At 41.7% G+C, this 27,299-nt stretch overlaps 1 protein-coding gene across 1 annotated transcript in view; it reads left to right on the top strand.

The window, feature by feature from the left end:
• The window catches only part of LOC128732933 (dynein axonemal heavy chain 10), a 254,416-nt gene that overhangs the window by 197,073 nt on the left and 30,044 nt on the right, over positions 1–27,299 (top strand). Inside the window, 5 exon segments of the mRNA XM_053826409.1 lie at positions 65–224; positions 9,423–9,596; positions 9,866–10,245; positions 10,304–11,150; positions 11,210–12,117. Of these exon segments, the coding sequence (XP_053682384.1) occupies positions 65–224; positions 9,423–9,596; positions 9,866–10,245; positions 10,304–11,150; positions 11,210–12,117 (2,469 nt within the window).

The raw sequence follows: 27,299 nt of genomic DNA, 5'->3' as shown, positions 1-27,299 counted from the left end.
TGAGGCAATTCTTTTCTACTAATTGATTTCCCTGGCGGGCTAGCTTGTAACTTTTTCTTCTCAGATCCCGGACACACACCGCGAGCCAATAATCGCACACATAGTTCACGTCCATCAATCACTCAAACATTACACTCAGCAATTTCTATTGAAGTTGCGTCGGAAAAATTTCGTTACACCAAAACACTACTTGGACTACATCAATACATATCTCAAGTTAATCGGTAAGTATTTTCATTCGTATTCGAATTAATTGTGGTTCCCTGGACTGCTGCTGTCACGGATATGGTGCTTTCAGTGCATTTTCTTTGGTCAAGAGAATCTGAATTACAAAATATGCATTATTGTTGAGTTGGTATCGTAAAATCAGCTAAAATAACTTTTCAATTTTGTGTAAAATAAACGTGGTTGCTTATCTTTGAAAGTCGCTTCATAATCACAGAAGCTTCAAAATAATAAGTTGTCTTTCGATTTTCCACAAAAAACTTTCGAAAAAATAATATCTGAGTGAAGTTTATAAAAAAAACAGGAACTTCTAGAAGTATGACAGACCACGTTTGTCATGATTTTTTTTGCGCATTAGGCCGGAAACTTCACGTTATCATCTTGGAATAGCATTCCAGAACGTCTTGATCCTAATTGCAATGGAAAATTATATACCGTAATGCAAAACTACTTACGTACAACGGAATTCTTCAAGAGCCATTCAATATTCACTAATTAGCCTTAGTTTACAGATTGTTGAATACGATAGATGATGATAGAACCTTAAAGTGTAAATATGCAACTCATATGAATCACTTGCAGTGAAAAGTAAAATTAGTACACTTATGACATCTTTCCAATAGTTTAGGTTCGTTTTCATTGCCTCTAGCAACATTTGCAGCGAGTATTTTTGGGATACTACGCTAACGCCACTGACGCAAGCGTACGCCGCCAAACAGCCGCCATTGCTGTGTGCAAACATTCTGCTACCTACACACTTGCGGCGCACAGCCTCGTAGCGTCTTTCTGCACACTCACGAGGCAAACAACCCGTCAGAAGCCAATGAATCAGCTTTCAAAAGCACCATCTTCTTCATCACCATTCGTGGGTAACATGTCTCTTCTCTATTATCAATCGCGCTAGTCACAGTCGTAATAAGCTGCTTTAAGATGCACTCTCACGTATAGTTTGATGGGCCCCTCGAAGAAAGAAGACCAACGTTATGCTCTGTCTATATTCGGTCATTAACCTTTCTTACAACGTGTGATTGAGTCGTGTGTTATCCGTTCTAATCCGTTTTATGTCAACAGGTTATGGGCCCCGTGAAGCGAGTGCGCATAGTTTGCGGGTTATAAAGAAAACCGGTCGAAAATCAGATAAAGTGCTTCGTTTTCTTTCGTGTAAGAATATTTCGGCACAGACAAACAGACGTAACAGTCACTCTCCCATATTAAATTTATTGTTGGTTGGCAATGTCTCCGTATTAGTCAAAGTGGCGCTTTTTAACGAAACAAGGGAAATGCCCTATAAAAAATATTTGTTTGGTCGAGGGATACTCCATAACTCATTATTTGGAAATATCGATCATAGATGGTGCTAGTGTTCTGGTAAAATGTGGGTGACGATAGTTTTTGTTGATTTTTCTTCTAAGACACATATCTGTTTGCCAGTGATTTCGGTCTACAAAGTGGGCATTTTTTCTTCTCATCGCTCTGTGTGAATAGCAGCTAGCACCATGACAACGAACGGAAGCTTTAGCATAGAAAAATCAAATGATTTTAGCTAGGGCACGGGAGGGTATTTTCAGCCCATTAAGCGATGGCATCTATTTGTTCGGCCTATGGCCTAGTTCTAGTGGAAGAATAGGTGACGTTCTTTGAATAAAAAATAGTAGATTACTTACAGTCTTCAGAAAACAGTTATAACATATTAAAATTGTATGTCGGCAAAGTATTTTTATTGGCGAAAGAAGAACAAATAGGCTGAATTTAGAAACCGGCTGAAAATACCCTCCCGTACCCTATGAGCTATGGAAGTTTTATTTGTAGCTAGTGCTTAGTGAGAGAAGTAGTGAAAAGCGTCGACGAAGAGAAACTGGAAGCACCGACTACGCCCTGGATCCATAAAGAATCAAGGCAAGGTTCGTGCTCGGAAAGGTCTTTCGATTGAAGAGGGTCAGACGTACCACGTTCTACACGGCACCGCGGCTCGCGCAGTGTAGATTGCGTTCGCTCAATGGAAATAGTAAGGGGGTAACCTGTGACCGTCAAGCAGGTTTACCATATTCCATCGTTGACAGGAAATCTGCTGTCAGTAAGCCGTCTGACCGATGAAGGATGCGATGTCCTGTTCAACAAAACCAACTGCGAAGTTCAGAAGAATGGGAAAGTTTTGCTTCATGCTGAAAGAAGTGATAACTTGTATCGACTGAAAGGTTTTGTTCAAAGGACGTTCACGGCGACCGCAGGCCGCTATGCGAATTGCATTCATGTGTGGCAACGTTGTCTTGGCCATTGCGACAAGCAAACTGTGGAGGAGATCGTCCGAAAGGACCTCGGAATTGGCCTAAACATGCAGGAAAGCAAAGCCTTGGGCTTAAACGTCTTTCTAAGACTTGACCCTTCTTTATCGACAGACTTCACGGTTGACTATTAGAGTACAGGACAAATACTGACTCTATCTAGCGGTGGTGCTGCTTAGAACATGCCGAGATTCGAACATACAACGACTGGCTTGTTAGACCAACATCGTCTCTCGAAACAAACTGGGTGGTTATGCAGGAATGTGGCGTGAAAGCTGATTGCGAAGTGTACTATGAAGGAAAGTGTCTCGTGCACCGTTTCCAAGAAAATCCACATCTAGCGCTGTCGGAAACCTTGTTGATACCGTCTTATGTGGACTTTTGGAAGTGGCGACGTCGAGAGGAAAACGTTTCCTGATGACGATGGTGGATGATTATAGCCGATATTGCGTTCTGTATCTGTTAGCGAACAAATCGGAGGCTATTGAAAGGATCGTCAAATATTCGAAGATGATGCCGAACCAGCTTGGACGATTGCCAAATGTGATCCGCACGGATGGGAGCGGAGAGTACTCCGGCAATATAGTGAAGAGATTCTTGGTGACAAATGGAATTTGGCTGAAGCAGACAACCCCGCACAGTCCCCAACAGAACGGGACAGCAGAACGGAAAAATCGCAGTTTGCAAGGGATGAAACGACGTCTTTTGGAGAAAGCTGATCTTGGTAAACAATACTGGGGCGAAGAATACAAATTATTCCTTCCTGCCAGTGTTCAGAACTGAAGCTCACGTACCGGACGAAAGAGGACAGAAACTGGAACCGATGACAAAGAAAAGGTGTTCGTGGGGTATGCCAATAGACCCTTTTTGGACCCCAAAACGAACCGTACTAAAATTCGTGGGGACGTTAAGTTCCTTGAACTAACTAGTAGTACTAACGAGGAGCATCAATTTGATACGAGCGTGACTTCCCAACTGGCTTTGCAACTACATGCCTCCGCCGAAGACGTCGTCAATGAACCAATAATCGAGGAATCAGAGAACGGAACTGCGGTGCTAGAGCGAGAAGCTGTATATTAAACAGCTGCCTAGTTTCAACGAGAAGGGTATAGTACTGCTGGTGTGTAAGTTTCACCGTAGCATTTATGGCCTTAAACATTCAGCTAGGTCGAACCAGCGTCTACATAGCGTCCTACTGAGCTTGGAATTTACGCAGAGCGGAACGAATCATCAACTACATCAAGATTGTCGGTAAACTGAGGATCTTTATACTCGTTTATGTCAACGACGTAGTAGTCGCTGTCACCAGAGCATTAAATGCGAAGTTCGACATTACCGATTTAGGAAAGCCAAGCATCTTTCTACGTCTGGAGATCCAACGAATTAACGGAAAATACTGTATACAGTGATAAAATTGCTGCGAGACGTCAAGACTACCAAGTGCGCAATGGATACTGGGTAGACTTCGTCGATCGATACCAGCTCATCATTCCCGGACAATAGTCGAGAACTGGAATTGACGGCTGCCCACTCTATAAGCATTGTTGAAGATTGGATGCGCTCCAGGAAACTGAAGCTAGCGCATCATAAAACGGAGGTTATCGTGGTTAATAACCGCAAGTCGGTGCAGCAAACAAAGATCAGGGTCGGGGACTGCACTATTTCGTCAACGCGGTCCTTAAAACTCCTGGGAGTCATGGTCGACGACAAGCTCAAGTCCGGGAGCCACGTCGAATATGTCTGCAAGAAGGCTTCCACAGTTATTTCGGCATTGTCTCGTATGATATCTAATAGCTCTGCGGTATATGGCAGCAAGGGCAGGCTATTAATCAATGTGGTCCAGTCCATACTTAGGTATGACGGGTCGGTATGGTCATCGGCGTTAGGAACCAAAAGCTACTTAGGTAAGCTGGAAAGTACCTATTGTCTCATGTGCTTAAGAGTGGCCAGCGCACATCGCACAGTTTTACATAACGCAATCTGTGTCTTAGCGGGTAGGATTGGTATCATCATCAGTGACGACGTAGAGTGCTTCAACCAACTTGGAAGTAGAGGCAGGAGGAGTACCACAAGATGACCATCGAGCACATGGCAGCGGGCTTGGTCTGATTCCACAAAAGGCCGGTGGACACATCGACTTATCCCGGAAGTATCTGGGCTTAGACAGTATCTGCACAAGTATGGGCATGCGGAGTCCCCGGCGTGTCCCGAATGCGTGGATGTAGAGGAAACTGCAGAACATGATTTCTTCATATGCTCTCGTTTCGTGGGTTCGAGAAGCAACATGATGGCAGTGAGCGGACAGGACACTAGTCCGGATAATTTAACGCAAAGGATGTGTATTAGCTCGGACGTCTGGGGATCGGTCAATGCGGCTGCTACCCAGATTGTACTTGAGGTACAAAACCGCTGAAGAGCCGATCCACAGTAGTCCAAAAGGGCGAAAAGCGGAACTTTTTTCCTAGTGTCTCTTGTTTTCATTTGATCATTTACGGTCTTCAGCAATTTTGTTCGTATGAACATCCCTCTTAATCTAAAACTGTCAAAGGCTAGTCATCGCTTACCGTAATGAAAATAAAAAAATGACTTTTTTATGTTAGGAAATATAGACATAGTTTCTTCGGCAAAGTTGTAAATATTGTAAAAACAAGCAACTTTGCTGAAGAAATAAAATTTCTATCTTTATCGAGTGCTGAACTACAGGCCATATTCTTTAAAACTTCTTTAAAACCTGGTTTTTCATACTTAGCTTTTGTTATTTGAATTTTACAAGAATACAATGTTGTAGGCAATTATCGAAGCTCTCAAAATACACGTTTTTGCAGAAGACCGCAAATCTCTTAGACCTTTACTTGTTGAGTTAGGGCATATTCTAGCTTTAAATTTCCATAGCTTCGCGAGCCCATGGGGTAAAATGTGGCAAGCGGATTTATGAAATCAGCGCTTCATCTTAAAGCTTAAGTCGAGTACTATAAACTTGTACGGGTTCCGCCTATTCCCAACCACCCAAATGAGAGTACGGCAAGCATACGTTTTATGTGTTTCGCGTTAGCGAAAGGCTCGATACACGTCCATTTTTTTTCTGTAGATAGACACATGATTTCTTCGGAAAAGTTATAGAAAATATAAAGATAAACAATTTTGCTAAAGAAATGACATTTCTATCTCTATCGTGTGCAGAGTTGTAGAGCATTTTCTTTGAAAATTCTTTAAATATAGGTTTTTCATATTTAGCATATGTTGGTTGCATTTTACAAGAGTATATGGTTCTCGGCGATTATTGAAAGACTCAAAAAACATGTTTTTGCAAAAGGTTGCAAGTCTCTAGGACCTTTCCTTACAAAGTTTTCGCTTATTTAAGCTTTATTTTTCCTTAACTTCACCAAAAGTCAGCCAAAAGCGATAACTTTGTAAGGAAAGGTCCTAGAGATTTGCAATCTTCCGCAAAAACATGTATTTTGAGTCCTTCAATAATCACCTAGAACCATATATTCCTGTAAAATGCAACCAACATAAGCTAAGTATGAAAAACTAATTTTTAAAGAATTTCCAAGGAAAATGATCTATAGCTCTGCACTCGATAGGAATAGAAATGTTATTTCTTGAGCAAAATTGTTCACCTTTATATTTTCCATAACTTTGCCGAAGAAACCATGTGTCTATCTACTAACACAAAAAACGGACGTGTATCGAGCCTTTAGCGAACGCGAAACGCAAAATAAAACGTATGCTTGCCGTACTCTCATTTGGGTGGTTGGGAACAAGCGGAACCCATACAAGTTTATAGTACTGACTTCAAATGAAAAATTGGCTAATATGCCACGAACATGAAATTGAGAAAAATGCAATTTTATTACTTTTGTGTGTCAAAGAGGTTTTACGCGGTAATGGCAACTTGTTTAATGGGCATATTACCCGCAATAGATGCTGGAGCCATGCCGTTGAATTGGGACAACGATACCTGTGGCCAAATTCCCTCCGGGGAGCATTTTTAACACAGTAGCCATTTTTTCATTTATATACACAAGGCGAGTTGACAATCCAGGGGAAAATTTGGCTAATGTGCATACGTTGTCAATTATCTTATGCTGGCGAGTCTTCAAAATGGTTTTAAGCTATTTAAAACAGTACGGAAGTACAAGTGAGGACGAAGTGGACGATGAAACATATAATCTGTGCACCCCGAAGAAGTTGCCAACAAAGCGTGAGGTTCAAGCGCTTGAAACTGGAAGGTAGAAACAGCTTCATCATGCCGTCGCACTATGGCGCAAAGCTGGCCAAAAGTCAAGTTATTATATTTTTATCATTTACTGGAATACTTTGGGAGGTTAACCTGAAAATTCTAGCCAGTTTGAAGTTGAAATGAATTTTTGACAAATGTCTGAAGTTGAACATGTCGAAGAATGATATTTGGTTCTTCCACACAAAATGTATGGGAAACTCAACACCAATATTCAGCGATCAAGAAAATATGGTGGGAAACGTCAGAAAACGATCACGTTAAATGCATCTTATAGGAAATTTTCTCTACCTTTTGGAAATCTAGGTGGCTCTCTGCGCTAAGAAAGTAATATCGACTTTTTGGCGGATATATTAGAAATGATTTCTTCTTCTTACATGAAGGAATGATTTTCTTTTCCATAGGAGAATTCCACGAAAGTCCCAATTAAAAATGCTCGGGTTTGTTCAAATTTTGTGTAGTTGTTTCTTTTCGGAAAATTTTAGACCCCTGACTTTTTACTTGGCGCTTAGGGTGTCTTGTAGAAATTTTATTTCTACAGCAAAGTTGCTTGTTTTTACAATATTTACAACTTTGCCGAAGAAACTATGCCTATATTTCCTAACACAAAAAAGTTATTTTTTTATTTTCATTATGGTAAGCGATGACGAACTTTTGGACCACTGTGCGATCGAAGTAAATAGGCGAATAAACAGGCTAACTACCATAGTCCAGTAGTTATGCAAGAGGGTGCGTTAAGCACAATAGCCCCTCCTTGTAGTAATCCCGATAAGGTGGTGCCAAGAGATTCGAGGCTGGAGACTCGAGTATTAGGGGTGGGGGTGTTTCAACTAAATAGACCAAAAGTGTGCTACTTGGGGATAGCCAACCCCACACTACCTGATTTGTCTTCTCAGGTATCTGATAGCACAGTATCTTCCCAGATTCCTAGCAGATTTCCCTACTCGTAAGAAAGACATCAACGTAAGTGCACCTATCCCGCGTCGGAAAGTGTGCGCTCGTAGCGAGAACGATTGGCTTGCTGCGAAGAGAATACTCCGTTATCTCAAGCCATCAAAAGTGGCTAAGCTGCTGTAGAGAATGATACTCAAGGACTTTTCGAATTCTCAAATGCCGATTGGGCCGATGACGGCAACACTTGTCGCTCCCCAAACAGTTTTGTCTTTCTGTATGCAGGAGGAGCAATTTCCTGGAATAGCAGGCTCCAGCACTGTGTCACGCTCAGCTCAAGGGAATTCGAGTACGTCACACTGCGGAGAGATTGTTTGGCTGAGCTGGCTGCTTTCTAACATGGGTGAGACTTTGGACGGTCCGACATGCAACATGGAGGACTATCAGAGATGCATCCAGTTCGTCAAATCGGATCGAATCAGTCGTCCCTCCTATGTTCTTCGATACGAAGCAGAGTTATACAGAACAGATGCTAAGTAAGCCGCTCGGAACCACAAGACTCAAAAAGCTTTCTGAGCTGCTAGTATTATCGTCAACGAAAGGTGGCAGCACCACATGGTGAGGAGGAGTTTTGGAAGTACACCACATGCCGTCTACATCTGCGTGCTCCTCGTACTACGCGCCTCTGCTAGGTCTACCTACCAGAAAGAAGACCAACTGTAGGCTATCAGCTAAATTAGATGATGCAATCTTTGTTAACATTTCATCATTCACTTTTCCTACAACGTGTGACTTAGTCGTGTGTTGTTAAACGTTTCCAGATAAATCGCATTTTAATCTCGTCCAATCAGATTTTGGCCAATAATTTCACTCCCAGCAGTTTTTACGTTTAGATTTCAGTAACAGAAAAATAATACACTTTAGGTCCATTTAGTTGAAGCAACCGAATTAAGACTGAAATTGATCATATTTCGGTTACCACAACAACTTTGTAGCAACCGTGCTAGTAAGGGTGGTTCTTTTCGTTTGTATGGACTCAAAAAAAATGATAATTTGAGATGATTCTTTTGGATGGAATGTTTTTGGCAAAAGGTTGAACACAAAACTAAAAGCACTGAGTCTTTGCGAGATGTAGATTTTTTGTCTCTTCACTGCTAATATGAGCAAACAGAAGCCTGCGTATAAAAACTTTGAACCTTCTTTCTATGACAACTAACTTTTCACATTATTGTGAGTTTCGATTTAGATCTTTTTATAGCATATAAAAAATCAAACTCGTAGATTATGCAACAATCCTAGTTACTGATTTCAATAATGCTGATTTAAATTACTCCCTGATTGCAGGCTAAATATTACTCACTGAGCGACTTCAAGTCTAATTCCATTAACTGAAGGTTAGTCCTTTTTCAAACTTTCAGATACGCTCGAATAGAAATAACATCAAAAAACCTGCTCATAATTAATTTCACCAGTACGAACCACATTCTGATTTCTAATCTCCATTAAGTGGTTGATCTCATCCTTAGAAAAGGAAAAAAATACATTATTTATGTAACCAACAAATTCGCAACCATGGTCCGTAAGAGTAATTAATTGGAAGTGATACGTTCTCGTCGCACAGTCCAATTTTTTAGTTGATTTTTTTTCCGGCGTCCGCATAAATGGCACTGAAGGTTTCGTATCCCGCGGCAGTTCAGGTCCAAACCAAAAAAATAGAGACACTCGAAAGCTAACCTATCGCCGTGATATACATCTTTCGTTTTCAATTTGTCACGCTTCACCAGAGGAGAAAGATAATTTCATCATGCAACAGTGCTCCCGATTATCGGATGGAATCGAGAAAATTAATGAAGCCTCCCTTCAGATCGACCAGTTGAGTATCATCGTGGAGGAACAGCGAAAGAATGTCGTCGAAGCGGCCCTAAGATGCGAGCAAATGCTGGTCGGAATCGAGACGTGTACGTACCTAAACCATAAAACGGAGCAGACGGTTTTCGTTGGCGTGCTCCGTGAGCCTCGTGTAGCAATGCGGATACACGTGTGTGCTCATTGGCGTGCAAAGCATACGACTGACCGTTCACTTCGTCCCTGTTTTTTGCTGTCTTATTTTCAATCACAAGACCAATTTTATAGAGTATTGTTTTACCACATCGAACTCGATTTGATGAAGACCTATATAAAATTGATTGCCGTTTCTTCTTGGTTTCCTCTTTTATTTAATCTACAGCCACCGAGAAAGCCAATTCGAAAAAAGCTGAAGCGTCGGAAAAGTCCGTCGAAGTGGAGCAACAGAAGAAGATCATAACGGTTGAGAAGGCGGAAGCCGAGGAGGCGCTTGCCGCTGCCCTGCCGGCACTGGAGATAGCTCGACTTGCACTTTCTGATCTAGACAAATCAGACATCACCGAGATTCGCAGCTTCGCTACCCCTCCGGAACCGGTGCAGGTGGTGTGCGAATGTGTTGCCATCATCAAAGGCTTTAAGGAAATTTCCTGGAAAACCGCTAAGGGAATGATGTCTGAAGCAAACTTCCTTCGCAGTTTGCAAGAGTTGGACTGTGATCAAATCACCCAAAAACAGGTGGCCAATGTGAGAGCCCACATGAAGGTGTGTTTAAATTAGTCGTATTAAATTAAATTTTACTAAATTTTATTTTTTAATTTAGAAATCACAAAAACTGGACGACATGAAAACCATTTCGAAGGCCGGCTTTGGGCTGCTAAAATTTGTGCGGGCTGTGCTCGGTTATTGCGATGTTTACCGTGAGGTGAAGCCGAAGAAGGATCGAGTAGCGTTCCTGGAAGCCGAATTGGACGGACAAATTCGGCTGTTAAACAAGTTAACTAAAGAAATCAACAAGCTTGAGAGCGAGTTGAGCGAACTCAACAATCAGTATGCGACAGCAATCAAAGAAAAACAAATGCTTCAGGAGATGATGGAGCAAGCGGAGCGAAGGTTACTCGCGGCTGACAAGCTGATTTCCGGATTAAGCTCCGAAAGAGACAGATGGAGAATCGATCTGAAAAATTTGCAACAAGACAAAACCAAAGTGGATGGGACCTGTCTTCTATCAGCTTCCTTTCTTGCCTACACAGGACCTTTTTCGTGGGAGTTTCGTAACTCGATAGTGTTTGACGATTGGCTTCCGGATGTGCAAGAAAAACAAATTCCGTACGTTGAGCCGTTCCGTATTTATTCTAGTCTGAGCAGTGATTTGGAAATGGCAACCTGGGCTTCCGAGGGGCTTCCTCCGGATGAATTATCCGTCCAGAATGGCATACTGACGATCCGTGCTTCCCGGTTCCCGTTGTGCATCGATCCACAGCAACAGGCCCTGATGTGGATCAAAAAGCGCGAAGCAGCGAATAATCTGAAAATATTGAATTTCAACGATAAGGATTTTCTTAGGCATTTGGAAATGGCTATTAAATATGGCACCCCCGTCCTGTTTCAGGATGTGGACGACTACATAGACCCAGTAATCGATAACATTTTGGAAAAGAATATTAAAAGTATACTCTTTTCATTTAATGACTACTAAATAATTTACCGATATTTTTTTATTTAACAGGTCAAGGGGGTCGTCAATTTGTACTACTAGGAGACAAAGAAGTAGATGTGGACTCCAACTTCCGCATGTATTTAACTACAAAGCTAACAAATCCGAACTTCGATCCAGCCGTGTACGCCAAAGCTCTGATCATCAACTATATGGTAACGATGAGCGGATTGGAAGACCAACTTCTAAGTGTAGTGGTCCGAGCTGAACGTCCGGATCTGGAAGAACGTCGCGAATGTCTGATCGCTGAAACCAGTGCCAATAAGGTGCTGCTGAAGAACTTAGAAGATTCTCTGCTACGGGAGCTGGCTACATCGACAGGTAATATGCTTGATAACGTAGAACTGGTCAATACGCTGGAAAACACCAAAGAAAAAGCAAGCGAAGTGTCGCAAAAAATAAAACTCGCAGAGGAGACTTCTGCTGATATTGAACAACTTCGTAATGGATACCGGTTGGCCGCCCAACGTGGAGCGATTCTATATTTTGTACTCTCGGAAATGTCAATCGTGAACCCAATGTACCAGTATTCGTTGAATTCATACCTGGAAGTGTTCGTCTATTCCTTACGTAAAGCCGTTCCGGATAATATCCTCTCAAGACGGCTGGACAATATCATAGTAACTCTCACGCGTAACGTTTACGAGTACGGCTGCATCGGGTTCTTCGAAAGGCACAAACTACTGTTCAGCTTTCAGCTGACGGTAAAGTTGGAACAAAGCCGTGGTCTCCTTACGCAAGCGGAAGTGGATTTCTTCATCAAGGGAAACATTTCTTTGGAGAAATCCGAACGAGCCTGTCCGGCACGATGGATCAGTGACAAAGGTTGGCAGGATGTACTTTTGCTGGCGGATCTCTTCCCTGATAAATTCGGTTCGCTGCCTGGACATATCGAGCGTAATATTGCCGAGTGGACAAGTGTAAGTACAGTTAAAATATGTTAAAATTAGGCTTATACCGTGCTCTGAAAATAATCTTTGCTCTGCCTCCAAGTGAACGTCAATTTTATTTCATCTTTCTTCTTCTGTCGGAGCACTACCGAATTTATGCTCTCAAGGTCACGGAGCAAACCATTTCAGTTTATATAATTCTCAATGGTGGTTTCAAAATTAAATTCGGTAGGGAGGATCACGACAAAAACGGTGATTTTTTATCACCGGCCAAACACAAGATGGCCGCCGATTTTTTTCACTTCATTTGAAAGTCCTACCTTTCCTTTTTACAAACCCCTGTCGTTTGTTGTTTATTTCGTAGCAAATTTTGGAAATGTCACAATAATTACACGAAAATTGTAAATTTTGCTACAGATAATTGGTTGTTTCATTTAGTTAATGTCGATGCACACTTAATTTTATGAATGCTTCTTGTAGCATTTTATCTCAGCTTTCCAATGGTGGTCTTAAAATGAAAATTGATAGGGAGGCTCATGGCCTAACCGACGATTTTTTGATAAAATCCAATATGACGACCAAATCCAAGACATAAGACATAGTTCTCAGTTTCTATCCATACCTCTATCCTTACCTCCTCATGGTACCAGCCGTTATACGAGCAAACTTTGGGGAGATCGAGTATCCAACCACGGGGCAAACCAATTAAGGCCGGTTGTCATATCGAGGATGGCTCTGGACGATGATCAAGCATCAAGCAGTCTGCATCTGCCCTCCAGTATAGGGACGGCTCACCACAGCATCTGACCCGAAACGGGTACCTGAATTACAGAACGTGTTGACTCGGTACTAAAGCCAAGGTGGTAGCCCCATCACAAAATTCAGTAGCGTGGCCTTAGTAAGTTCTCCTATCTAATCCAAAGTACTACGAGCAATCAAAAAAACGCTACGCGGAACATTCGACATGGAGGCAGGTTACGTAAAAGAAATGGGATGAAAGCTTGATGCCTACCAGGAATTGCAGATCGTCAAATTTGGTGGACGCTGGTCGAGCGGCTAGAATTTGAAAAACTCGGCATTGTGGCACTGCTGGAGATCTGTCGCAAAACCGTGAAGGTGTGAAAGATACGTGGCGGCCTGTAGCCTCCAAGAAACTGGGGACGGGCCTTGTAGCGTTGGGCAGAATGCTAAATCGCAAGATGGGCGGAAAGACGATCATCAAGAGGATGTTACAATACGACAGCTGTTCACCTCAGAACATAAAAATCCTCATCGGAGATATGATCGCCCAGGTTAGTAGAGAAGCGCTGTACAGACCAGTCAGTGGTGGCAGCTCATAAGCTGCACACCGACACGAAAGGTAAAGGTCAGCAATGGATCAATGTCGCAGCTTCCCGATGCCTGGTAACCAGTTGCAGTTTCTTTCACTACAAAGATATCTGCACAAGGTCAGTTGGAGTTTGCCTGACTAACAAACAACCCACCAAACTGACCACGTTCTCATCGACGTCCAGTTTTTTCCCAAATGTCACCAACATACACTCGCTACGCCGCGGATGCATTAACTAGGGTCAACACTAAGTAGTAGTACATGTGCACTTAAAACTGTTCGTTACAGAGTTGTTCTCCTTGACTAGACGTTCAACTACTTGACAACTCACAAGCTGCCGAGAACTAAGGACGCCTATTTACTGTGGAGGTCAGTGCTGCGACCCGCAAAGATGGACAAGGAAGGATGCGTCAATGAGACCGCAATCGCTAGAACTCCGCATGCAACTAATGACTGGTCTAAAGCGTAATGGCATTCCGCGACGGAGAGAAAAAAGAACTTGGAAAAATTATCTATGCATTGCCACGAAGGAGAATTTTGTCAAGCATTGACGTGCGCGGAATCAGTTGAGCACGATCCTGAGGAGGCAAAAGCACCAAAACGACAACAGAGGTTGTGAAAACCTAAATCAAATTCCAGACAATTCCGGACTAATGGCGCGCAAGTTCGATGAAGGTGAACAAACCTTGCAAAGGCTACACACCGAAACCAGACATGTGTAGAAATGATACGGGAAAGCTGGTCACCGACAAGCATTGGAAGCATTTCTTCGATGAGCTTTTTCTGCCTTTCGATCACGAGAAGATCCGGCGATAAAATCGGTCAGGTGAAGATTAATAGAACCGCCAGGGAGGAGCGACTCCTGGAAGAAGTCTACAAACTAACTACTAACTACAATCTAACTACTAGTAATGGCCCTTAATTAGATAATTTTAAGGTTTTGGGAGGAGGAGAAGCTGCCGGAGAGATGAACGGAAAGCGTCGCTTGTCTAATTTACAGAAGGGAAACCAGCTGGAATACTGTAATTACCGCGGCAACACTGTTTACAAGGCACTCTCCCAGATCTGGTTTCGTTACCTATCTCCAGCAGAAATTGGTATGAGATAAAACCAGATGGGCTTTATAGGAACTTTATTCTTCAGAAATTTCGACAGTACAATGTACTAGCATTGGGCGATACTGCGAGAAGCATCGATATTCGAATATCGATACAAATTTTTTTAAAGTATCGATCCGGCTGAAATATCGGGCGGCAAGTATCGATACCAGTAGTATCGATATCGGTATCGATACACTGACAGGGTGTACGCAACCACAACGAAAACCATACTTTTGTTTATTATTTAGCTTAATTTTCATCCGTTTTTTCAGCAAATCCGTTTTCTTAAGTCGGTAAACCGACTTTTTGCCAGATTGACCGGTCACCAGCTTTGCAAGTGAAAAACCGGCCGGGCCGGCCAGAAATCGAGCACTCAGCAACCTTACAGACAAAAATGCTAGAAATGGAACCTATGAATAAAAGCGAGGTGACCATATCGGTCGAACTAAAAAATCAGAACATTTTCTGCCCAAACATGCGGATGAAGATTTAGATTCGACAAACCAATTAATTTAACCCCCTTCCACCTCTGTTTACGCTACAAAAGGTACAAGCCATACAAAACTGGACAATAATGATGACCGTGAGAATGTACCTCTACAATCATACAGATAACTAAATTAAACACTTTGCTCTACAAGTGGTAACACCAACAGGTAACAATGCTCTTAATGGCCCTTAACACCTAATACAGTAAACATCGAAACATTGAAATAACTGTAGAGCGTAACACTTGCTGAGACAGATGAAAGTCAAACACTGCTGAAATTTGGTAGAATGCATGTTGCAGACCAGTGATGACGCTATCAGCAAGAGAGACAAGAAAAAAAATGCTACGTTGTAGCGACCCGGGGTGGATTGTACTATATCAAGAACTCCCAAGTCAGTTTCATTCTGGTGCCAATGGTGCATTCGTACAACATTCCAGCCGTGTACACATTGGCGTAGCTAGGTAATTTCCCTGGAGGGGGCCCAGGGGGTGCCTTCCGAAAAAAAATTTCATTATGATCCAGTTACGCCGGCTGTCAGCGATAGCACAGGGTTTTGTAGGGAAATACCAGACGGGCTTCATGAGAGCCCGCGCAATTACGGACCAGATGTTTATCATCCGACAGATCTTGCAGAAATATCGGGAGTACAACGTGCCCATGCACCACATCTTTATTAATTTCAAAGCAGATATGATGCACTCGATCGAGGCTAGCTATGACAGATAATGCAAGAGCACGGTTTTCCGGATAAACTGGGGCAAATGATCAGAGCTACATTGTATCGAGAGATGTATTTCGTGTGTAACTCGGGAACACTTTCGAATCCTTTTTACATACTATTCAACTTCGCTCTTGAGGGGGTGGTCCGACGAAAGCGAAGTCTAGGAGGATTGGGTTAAACATAAGTGCGTCGAAGCCCAAATACATGAAAGAAAGAGGCTCGATAAATCAAACACGTGCCTCACACGGACGGTAACTGTTCACAGCGTCGCTTGCCGGAAGCGGGAGGCACACCGGACAATATTTGACGGAGAACAAACTGAAAGCGGAGAGTGGCAGAGACGAATGAATCACGAGCTACAGAAACTGTTTGGAGAGATTCTCATTGTCATCTGGCGAAAGTCAGTAGGCTATCGTGGGCCGGACATTTCGTAAAGATACCGGACGGCAGTGTGACGGAAACAGCTCTTTTCAACAGCTACATCAGCACCAGGAACAGGGAGGTTTAACGTGCGAAGATGGCACGACCAAGTCGAAAGTGATTTGAGACTTCTGAGACTGGAAAATTGGCGACGAGTGGCCCAAGATCGAGTTGAATGGAGACGACTGTTTATAACAGCATGAGCCGGGGTGGCTATCAGGTTACTGACGGCTACTAACGATGACAACAACTACGCGTTTGCGATACCTAGCAAAAAAGGAAAACATCAACGCGGTGGGAATATATACACTGAATGTTTTTCCGGTTTTTCAATTACAATGGGGAAAATTTCTGGAGGGGGCCTGCAAAATTCCAACACCTTGCGTTCAAATTTGGCAAATGCACTTATATTTTGCGTACGGTTTATGCTCCTTGATCGAAATCACTTACGAAGGCAAAAGTAGACCTGACATAGCTAGAATATGTCGTTGAATCTGCTTACTCGTATTATTGACGACGGTTGCCAGAGTCCCTAATTTATGAATTCATCAACCCGTTCCAGTTCATCTCCGTCAAAAGTCACTCCATGCAGGGTTTCTTCACTTAACAACGCGGTTGCGGCCTCATTGACGGCCTAGCGTATCCAACCACATCCATTTTCGAGTGGCAAGACAGCTAGCTCCATTGAGGAAAGCAAAGCTTTTTTTTTTTTTTTTTTTTTTTTTTTTTAATACTATATTTTCAAATATACAAAAATGTTACAATTCGTATGTTACAATCTAGTTTTTATATTTATATTTACATTTACTAGTCTATACATTTACATAAAATGTTCCGATTGCGAAGTATTTTTAAACTATATTCAAAAAGTGTTTAAAGTGTTGTTTGAAAATCAGCCTACTATTCCACCTGACTTCTCTTATTCTGTTTTGAAAATGATATAAAGAACCTGAGTCATAATGAAGGAGGTTGTATGCCATCGCCTCTGCACATAGCCATAAGCCTGCTTTTTCCCTAGCGTTTTTTACATCAATTTCGATGGTTAACAATTCTTCGGGGTCTACTACTTTTAAACTCAATTTCCCTTGTATTATATCGGTTGTCCATTTCCAAACCTCGCGCGAGATATTACATTTTTTTATACGATGCTTCGAGGAATCTAGTTTATCACAAGAAATACATTTATTCGAATCTATACCATTGATTGCATGCCTGAACATTTTATCTCTAGACGGGATAATATCATTTACTACAGAGAATATTGCTTGTTTTCCGTTTGTGGTTAAGAAATTGGAACTCATATTATGCCAGATTGGCACCCACGAGATTTCCGGAAGGTCAGTTTCAATTTTTGGCCTTATATTCATATCACTGATCAAACTTCTGTAAATCAAGGCTACAGTATTACATTTGTCAAATTGTTGTTTTTCGTTTGCTAATCGTATCCATTCACGCGTGTTTCGAGTAAACGACTTATTATCGAGCTGTGCTAACATAAAGTTATCGACTGGTTGATCACCTTGTGAAAATACTAGATTTTTTATGAACAATGCCTTTGCTTTGCTCTCGGGGTCAACTAAGGCTAGACCACCCTTGTCTACATCTAAGTACAATTGCGGTAAGTTAACTTTATAAATACAGCTGTTGAACAGGAATCTTCTGCATAAACTACGGATCAATGAGATATGCTTATTTTCCATAGGAAAAATCTGAGCTAGGTACCAAACTTTAGAGAGGATATAAACATTCAAAATTGTAACCTTTTGAAATAAATTTAGGTTTCGCTTCAGGTGAACTGTGATTGTGTAATTGAGATTATTCAATAAACGGTCGTAGTTGTTATTTACGATAGATTTGAAATTTGTCGTGAAGTGAACTCCCAAAATTTTTAATACTTCTACTTCCTTTAACAAGTGCGGTCCAGAAGAACAGTTGTTAAATCTCATAAATTGAGATTTAGAGATATTCAATTTTACTTTAGAGTATATACTAAAGTAGTTGATTAATTGTAGGACCGTGTCGAATTCTCGATTGTTATGTATAAAAATACTAATGTCGTCTGCATAGGCAACAACTTTTATGAAATTATTGTCAATGAAACATCCATTAATATTGTTGTATATCATGCGAATCAACGGTTCGATATAGATAACAAAAAGGGCCATGCTTAGCGGACAACCTTGGCGTACGGATGATGTGATTTTGATTGGATCTGTCAGAAAACCATTAAATAATATTTTGGATGTTGCAGTTGAATATAGATTTTTCAGGCAAGTGATAAAACCTACAGGAAAGTTGAAACGTTCTAGCACAGTCCACAGAAAGTCATGATTGACGCGATCGAAAGCTTTGTCCAGGTCGAGTGAGACTAACAAACCTTTAAACCGTTTTGTTTGTTGACATCTAATCACCACATTTCTTAGAGTTTTCAGATTATAAATGCATGACTTTTCCGGATCGCAAGCTGATTGACCAGGCCCAATTATTTTTTTTAGTAACGGCTGTAGTCGGTTCATCAGTATTTTAGTGAACAGTTTATAGTCACAGTTGAGCATAGATATAGGACGCTTATTTGATATATCGTAGGAATCTCCTTGTTTCGGCACTAGTGTGATTATACCTTCCGTAAATGACGTTGGGGGAATTTCTCCGTTGATCAAATATGTGTTAAACAATCTCAGCAAATCATTTTTCAATGACTCGCTGTAGAAAGAGTAGAATTCATAAATCAGACCATCAGGCCCAGGACTTTTCTTTTTTGAGACTTGTCTAAGAGCGGAGTCTAGTTCTTCGCGGCAAATAGGATTCATGAGAGCATTACAATCTATAAGATCTAAGTGTTTATCGATATGACTCAACACTCCTTCGATATCTGTGAAATCGAGATCTTGTTTTTCGAAAATCTTCTTAAAATGGTTGATTAGAAAAGGTTTTAAAATTGTATGATCGGATGTGATCGAATTGTCAATTCTCAATTTGAGTATTCCACTCGCAGTACCACGATTTAATTTAGTTGAAATTTGAAAAAAACCCAATTTTTCTTCTTCCGCTAAGGTATCGACTTGACACTTTAGGGCAAGATTTTGAAGTCGTTTACTCTCTATTTTCATTAACTTATTTTTCACGAACGAGAGTTCCATTGAAACATCATCTCCGTTAGAAATCGCAGTTGAGATTTGCTTCAGGCAAGCGTACAAAAATGATTTTTGAGAACGGATTTCTTCATTCAAAAGAAAGTTTTCAGATTTGAAAAACGATTTAGCTTTAGGCTTCAAATATGAATTCCACCAAATATTCAAATTGCTTTCATATCCAACATGTCTTTTCAAAGAATTATATAATTGACTAAACTTTTCGGCAACTACAGCCTCTCTCATTAACAAAGGGTTGATTCTCCAATAGCCTCGACCCAAATATGTAATATTACTGAAATCGACAACCTTATATTTCATCAACACCGCGTGATGATCAGAAAACGCTGTAGGGACTACTTCAACTAAACGAATATTGTTCAGGATTTCATTCGAACAATAAATTCTATCCAGTCTAGACATACTACCAGCTCTGCAGAAAGTAAACTTGACCGAAGAGTTCATTGACCTTTCCACATCCTTCAACTTTAACGACGTTATCAAGCTTTTTAACCCACCACATACGTTTTTCGTTTTTGAGTTTGAATCATCTTCTTCTACTATACAATTGAAATCGCCTAATATCACATTTGGGTATCGGTTAGATAAGTGTGGAATTATGTTTTCAGAGAATAATTGGTCACGTTGCTTACGATAATGGCTACCAGAGTGTGCGTATATGTTTATAAAATTAATATTATCAAAGACTATCGATAGTATTCTGCCATTAGGGTTCAGTATAATATGACTAGGTTCAATATTTTGACGTAATATGACTGCTGTCCCTTTGTTATCACTACTGATATTTACTAAAGAAAAATGAGATGGAATGAAATTGAAATTCTCAAAACATACTTCTTGCATGAAAACAGCGTCGATATCATTATCCCAAGTGAAATCTTTAAGGAGGGATTTTTTCAAAGTCGAACTGATAGCATTGATATTAATAGTGGCAATTTTTCTGACAAAATCCATTTTTGTTTTTTTTTACTACAATGAACCTATTTCTTTTGTTTCTGTACGTTCCTATTTCGTGACCTTGATCTATGCTCTATAGCATCTGTTGGTAAAGTAAATTCACTTCTATTTTTCTTCGTCACTCGCCTACCTTTCGGTGTAATGAAGCTTTCTTCATTGACCACCTCATTTTCGTCTGACGATGTACTCACCGCTATACGTTTTTGTGCCATCTTCGTTTCATCGAACTCCATTGTTTCTTTTTCGTTGCTTTGTACCTTTTTCTGCTGAGTCGACGGTTCGCTTTGGGCTGGAGCGAAATGTTCATTGTTTCCCTGTACAACAACGGATTGCTGCGCGGTAGTGGATGTATCGGCAGACTCTGACTCTGGCAAACTGGATGATGGCAGTGATGCGGCAAGAGCACTATCTGCATGCGTGCTGGATGTGAATGTTAACGCTGGATTTTCTATAGGCCTACCTTGGGCAGTAACCCCGGCATAAGATGGGAAACCGCTATTTGAAGCGCTTAAGAGTGAACGAGGGCAGTCAGCTTTGATATGACCTTCAGCCTTGCACCGGAAACATTTGTTCTTGAGACCATCGTAGAAGATTCTGGCACGGAAGTGGCTGATGTATAAATGTGGCGGAATTTCCTTTGCGACCTCCATGTGAACGCCGCGTACTCCAGTGAATATGGCGACACCATGTTCTGCTGCAAACCGTTCTCTTACTTGTTGGCGGATGGTGCCAAATTGTCCTAGCACGTGTGCGATTTCTTTGTCCTCAATCTCAGGAGGAAGACTGAAGATTCTTACGTATCTGAAGATCCGGCTTGCTATTTCTAGACTCACCTTCGTAACAGTGCCGTCATCATAGCGAAAATTGTAAGTTTCGTCTAGATTTTTGATAAAATCGGCGAATTTCGACTCCTCAGTGAATTTGAGGTAGAACTGGTTTTCGTTTTCGTCTTTGTAGACTGAGTGCAGGTTTACCGGGGAAATTTTTAACACGTTGAGAGTAAACTTCAATACTTCCAGGTGAGCGGGGGTCTTACTTCCAGCCGGGTACACAAGTTTCACCGTATTTTTCCGTACTCGAGATTCCATTTTAATCTTTTGTGACCAAAAGATTCCAAACAAAAGCTATTGTTACAGCACAATTAGTGCTGCAGTGACTATTGTCACACACTAGATAACACTTGGAGATACTCTTATATTCGACTGTATCGGTCGACGACTCGTACAAGAATGACTTCACTCAGCAAGTGCGCGTAGTTCTCAGCAACTTGCGAGTTGTCTAAATGATCGCATTTGAAGATTATTTTAAAATCGGAGCTGGAATTGCACTTGAAATTTTACTTAAAATTGAACTTGAAATAGAAACTGAAATTTAACTTAGAATTAAGCATGGCATTATGCTAAAAATTGAACTTTAAATTGATATTGATGATCAAATGATATTGGACAGTTTGAATCAATTTCAACTTAAATATTTACTTTAAATTGAACTGGAAGTAAGACTTTAAATTGTCCTTAAAATTAAACTAAAAGTGGAACTTGAATTTGGACTTCAAATTACACTTAAAATTGGACGCGAAGTTAAACTTAAGTTTGGACTAATTCAGACTAGAATATATAAATAGGACTTGAAATTACACATGAAATAGGACTTAATGAGACATGAAATTGAACTTGAAATTTTACTTGAAACTAACCTGAATTGGATGTAAAATTATACTAGAAATTTTACTTACAACTTCGCCAGAAATTGGAGTTAAATCGGACTTAAAAAGGAACTTCGAATTGGACTTGAAATAGGATTTGAAATTTAATTTAATTTTTACATCGCCCAAGAAATCCGACTTGAAATTGGATTTCAAAATGAAATTAAAGTTTCATTTAAAATTTGATTTAAGACTGGAACTAGGAATGCATCTATTTTTGCAGCGTTAGTATATTTATCGATAAAAATAGCCGCCGTACTTTTAATTAGGTACACCTCATATTTTAATTTCTACGAGTTCGAGGTGGTAAACTAGTTTTATATTTCGGGTCGTTGATGACGTCGGATAACAACTGCAGCAGAGAAACACACCTCACCATTCTTGCCGGAAGTCGTGCTTACTACGGATTCAACAAGACCATAAAATTTGACCAACTTCAACCCTGTATCAAATGTACCATGTACAAAGCGCAAATAAGACCGATAGTCTACGGGCACGAAATGTGGACAATGCTCGACGGAGACTTGAAAGCGCTGCAACGGCCATGGCAACGTTTCGACGTTGTGTGCTTAGGATCATCTTTGGTGGTGTATGTGAGTACGGTGTATGGAGAAAAAACATAAACCACAAGCTGGCGCAGCTTTTCGGCGAACCCAGTATTCAGAAAGTTGCTGAGGCCGGAAGGGTACAATGGGCGAGACATGCCGGAAAACAATCCCGTAAAAATGATGTTTGCCTCGAATTCGATTGGTTCCAGGCGCAGAGGTACGCAGCGTGCTCGACGGTTAGACCAAATGGACTCCATTTAATGGAGCAAGTCCTGGAAAGTGTGGGACATTCGAGAAATTGGAGACGGGCAGCCATGGACCGAATTTGTTGGCGGAACATTGTCATGCAGGTGAAATCCTAATGGACATCGCATTAGGATAAGCAAGGTTATTAATTAGGATAAGTATTTTAGTTTCTCTAGCTTTTACTATATAAAAGTATCGATACAAATATCGGCGTTTTAGCATCGATACTGGCCGGTATCGGGACGCTCAGTATCGATCCAAAATATCGATGTATCGGCCCAAAAGTATCGATTTTTTCGATACAGATACAGTATCGCCCAATGCTACAATGTACCTATGCATAATTTTTTCATGGATTTCAGGGTAAATTATAATAGAGCTGAAGGCGAACATTAAATAATACGAGAAAATTGATTCCCAGACAAACTGACGCGGTTGATCAAAGCTACTCTAGAGTGAATGGTGTGCTACGTGCCAATCATTTCAAATCATGCCGAGGGTGTTGCGGCGATTTTACCATGGAGGTATAATTCTTTGAGCAGGCATATAAACGTGAGGCTTGATTTTCAGCAAGAGCAACAAACTCCTAGACTACGCAGATAAATACGAAGTCATTACTAGTTATGAGAGGCTGCTAGGATCAGGCTAGAAACCAATGTATCGAAAACCACAAAGCCCTAGTAATAATTCTGAGTTCTATTACGTTCCTATAGTGATTTTCATGAGCAATTTCATGAAACCGCTAGTAAAACTATAAGCTCCACCAGAACTGTCTGATGACCGCTATAAAACTGCTTCCGACCAAGGGGCCTACTCTTCAGAAGGTCTTTATAACCTCTAAAAGAAACAGGTTATAAGCTCAACTGGCTTTATCACGCTCTGCTGAAAGCACATCTAAAACCGGGCATGCTTTTCGCCGCAATTTAATGAAGCTTTTCCCTACAAAAGCTATAAAACATACAGTTTACTCTGATAGAAGGCTAAATAAGTCAGTCAGCTTTATTAACTTGAAAACACATCCGTGAACAGAATGGTTAAAGATTTACTGTCAGATCATCCTGATCGCTTAGGTTTAGAGTGACCATAATAAAATATACCATGCAATAAAAAGATTTAATTTTCGGCAATCTCTGTAGTTGTGCAGCATACGCGCATCAAATTTTATTGTTTTGATGTTGGGTGCATAAAATCAAAGCGCCAGCAAATTTTTGCAAAAAAGCTAGTTGATTTAACTAAATAAATATTTTCAACTAGTTGTAGCCCGCGTGCGTTGCCTCGCATCTAATTGAGAACAAATCGGAGGTACGCTACGTAACGCTAACGCTATGTAACTAAATGAGGTGCAACCACGATACTTTTGCTCGTCTTGAATGCAATCTGGTATGATCGGTTTGGTATTTGCTTATTGTGGGCGATGGTTACCACGAAAATATATTGCGTCCCTCGTTTTGGCTGCAGACAAGGCTCTTATATATATATAGATCAGTCACACTCAATTTCCAGTAAAATAATTTCATTTGCTTCCTGTGACGTGAACTCTAATATTCTTCACAATAGGCCGTATGAATAAAAGAGTTTGAGCAAATGCTTCCATACGATTTAAACGAGAAAAGCAAAGTAAACTGTTTTATTCATACGGCCTAATAGCAGCTATGGGTGTGATTGGTTGGTATTACCGTTTTAATAGGTCTATAAAACTAACAGTTTAATTGCGATTTGACAAACAATCGTAATAAGATCATTTATGATAGGTGCGCCATATTGTAAATTTGCTTCAATTACAGTTTTATTGTAGTTTTATAGCTAGCTATTAGTAGTTTTTAACTTGCATCATATTGGTATTGCGCAACACCTTGATAAAACCAGAGCTAATGATTAATGCCGCAATAAAACCTTTATAAAATTCTAATAAGCAGGTCTAGAAGTGTTACTTGGGATATGAGAAGCAGAAGTTTAACATTCGCCTTTCACTGATAGTGACTAATGACGGCAATGAACTCAAAGTGGTTGACGAATTTAATACTTAAAATATCTGGTCACTGCCGACAATAACATGAGTAAAAAGACTCTGCGATGTATTTAAATTGGAAAACAGCTTTACTATGTCCTATGCAAGACGTTTCTATCAAGGATCATACGCTGTCACACGAAGCTGATAATGTACAAAATGCTAGCAGTGGTTGGTAAATGGTATGATAATGCGTAAAACAGACCCCATTGTGGTCCCTAGCCTCATATCTAGCAACTCCTATCCCGACCTCCACGTGATACCAGCCGGAATACGAGCAACCTTAGTGGAGATCGGATAACCAACCCCGGTGGAAACTAAGGTCGTATACTAACAGGGGAGGAGGCACAGTGTTGTCTCGACACTGAAAGATGGCAGCCCCATCCCGAAACTCGATAGCGTAAGCCCTAGTACGGCTACCTATCTAAACCCTAAAAAACTAACAAGAATCAAGAAATATCTTCTCGGAATATTCGGCATGGACCAAGGCGACGAAATAAGGACATGGAATGGAGATTTGGTACCTGGAACTGCAGATCGCTAAACTTCGTTGGTGGCGACAGGGTACTGCTCGATCAGCTAGAACCCCGAAAGTTTGGCATCGTGGCACTGCAGGAGATCTGTCGCAAATGCGAGAAGGTGTGGAGGATCCGTGGCGGCAAAGCCCAATTTTACCAGAGCGGTGGAGCGACCAACGAGCTGGGAACGGGCTTCGTAGTGTTGGGCCAGATGCAGGATCGCGTAATGGACTGGAAAGCGATCAACGAGAGGATGTGCGTGTTGAGGATAGACCGGTGATCGGGCCCCGTAGCCTGCACACCGACACGAACGATAACGGCCAGCGATGCATCAACTTCGCGGCTTGGTGATCAAAAGCACCTTCTTTCTCCACAAAGATATCCACAAGGCCACCTAGAGATCACCTGACCAACGAACCTCGAACCAAATCGACCATATTCTCATCGAGGGCCGGTTTTTCTCGAACATCACCAACGTACGCTTCCTGCGGAGTACGGATATTGACTCGGACCACTACTTAGTAGCAGTATATGTGCGCTCAAAACTATCGACGGTTTATACCTCGCGACAAAGTCTCCCTCCTCGGCTAAACATTCGGCAACTAGACAACCCGCGCACTGCTGAAAACTACGCGCACGTACTGGATGAAGCTCTGCCTTCCTCTGTGGAGCTAGATGCTTCGACCCTCGAAAACGGATGGAGTAGGATACGCTCGGCCGTCAACGAGCCCGCAACCGCAGTGATAGGTGTGGAAACCTCGAGTGCACGAAACGACTGATTTGACGGGGAATGCCAAGAAGCAATAGAGAGGAAAAAAAGAGGTTGGGAAAACTATCTGAGCATACCCACGAGTGAAAATTTGGCCAAGTATCGACGAGCGAGGAATGAGTTGACCACGATCCTGAGGAGGAAAAAGCGTCAGAAGGAGGACAGAGATCGTGAGGAGCTAGAACAACTATTCCGGGCTAATGACACCCGCAAGTTTTACGAGAAAGTGAGCCAAACTCGCAAGGTACACACACCAAAACCTGACATGTATAGGGACGAGGGAGAGGATCTAATCACAAACGAGCGCGTGGTGGTCGACAGGTGGAAGCAGTTCTTCGATGAGCACCTCAACGGCGACATAGCAGCAGGAGACGCAATGGAAGTTAACCTCGGAGTACCTTCAAACGACAACAGCGTACCGGCTCCCGATCTCGAAGAGATCCGACGAGAAATCGGTCTGCTGAAGAATAATAGAGCCGCCGGAAAGGACCGACTCCCGGCAGAACTCTACAAAAATGGCCAAGAACCGCTAGCAACGGCACTTCACTGGCTGATTTCGAGGATTTGGGAAGAAGAGAAACTACCGGAGGAGTGGATGGAAGGCGTAGTTTGTCCCATCTACAAAAAGGGCGACCGGCCAGACTGCTGTAACTACCGCGGCATTACGCTGGTCAACGCCGCCTACAAGGTGCTCTCCCAGATTTTGTTGCGTCATCTATCCCCAATAGCAAGAGAATTCGTAGGGCAGTATCAGGCGGGCTTTATGGGGGCCCGTGCTACCACGGATCAGATTTTTACTTTCCGACAAATCCTCCAGAAATGTCGAGAGTACAACGTGCCCACGCATCATATTTTCGTGGATTTCAGAGCAGCTTACGATACCGTTGAACGCGAACAGCTATGGCAGATAATGCACGACTACGGTTTTTCGGACAAACTGACGCGGCTGGTCAAAGTTACTCTGGAACGAGTGATGTGCTACGTGCGCGTTTCGGGGACACTCTCAAGTCCTTTCGAATCGTGCAGACCGAGGGTTACGGCAAGGAGATGGACTGTCCTGTATGTTATTCAATATCGCTATTGAAGGTGTGATCCGGCGAGCGGGCATCGAAACGAGAGGAACGATCTTCAGCAAGAGTAGCCAACTCCTAGCCTTTGCAGACGACCTCGACATCATTACCAGAAACCGTGGGACGGCGGAGGCAATCTACGCCAGACTTAAAACGGAGGCTAGAAGGATAGGGTTA

This window comes from Sabethes cyaneus, chromosome 1, assembly GCF_943734655.1.
Source record: "Sabethes cyaneus chromosome 1, idSabCyanKW18_F2, whole genome shotgun sequence".
NCBI lineage: Eukaryota > Metazoa > Arthropoda > Insecta > Diptera > Culicidae > Sabethes > Sabethes cyaneus.
This window is presented reverse-complemented; position numbering and strand designations above follow the sequence as displayed.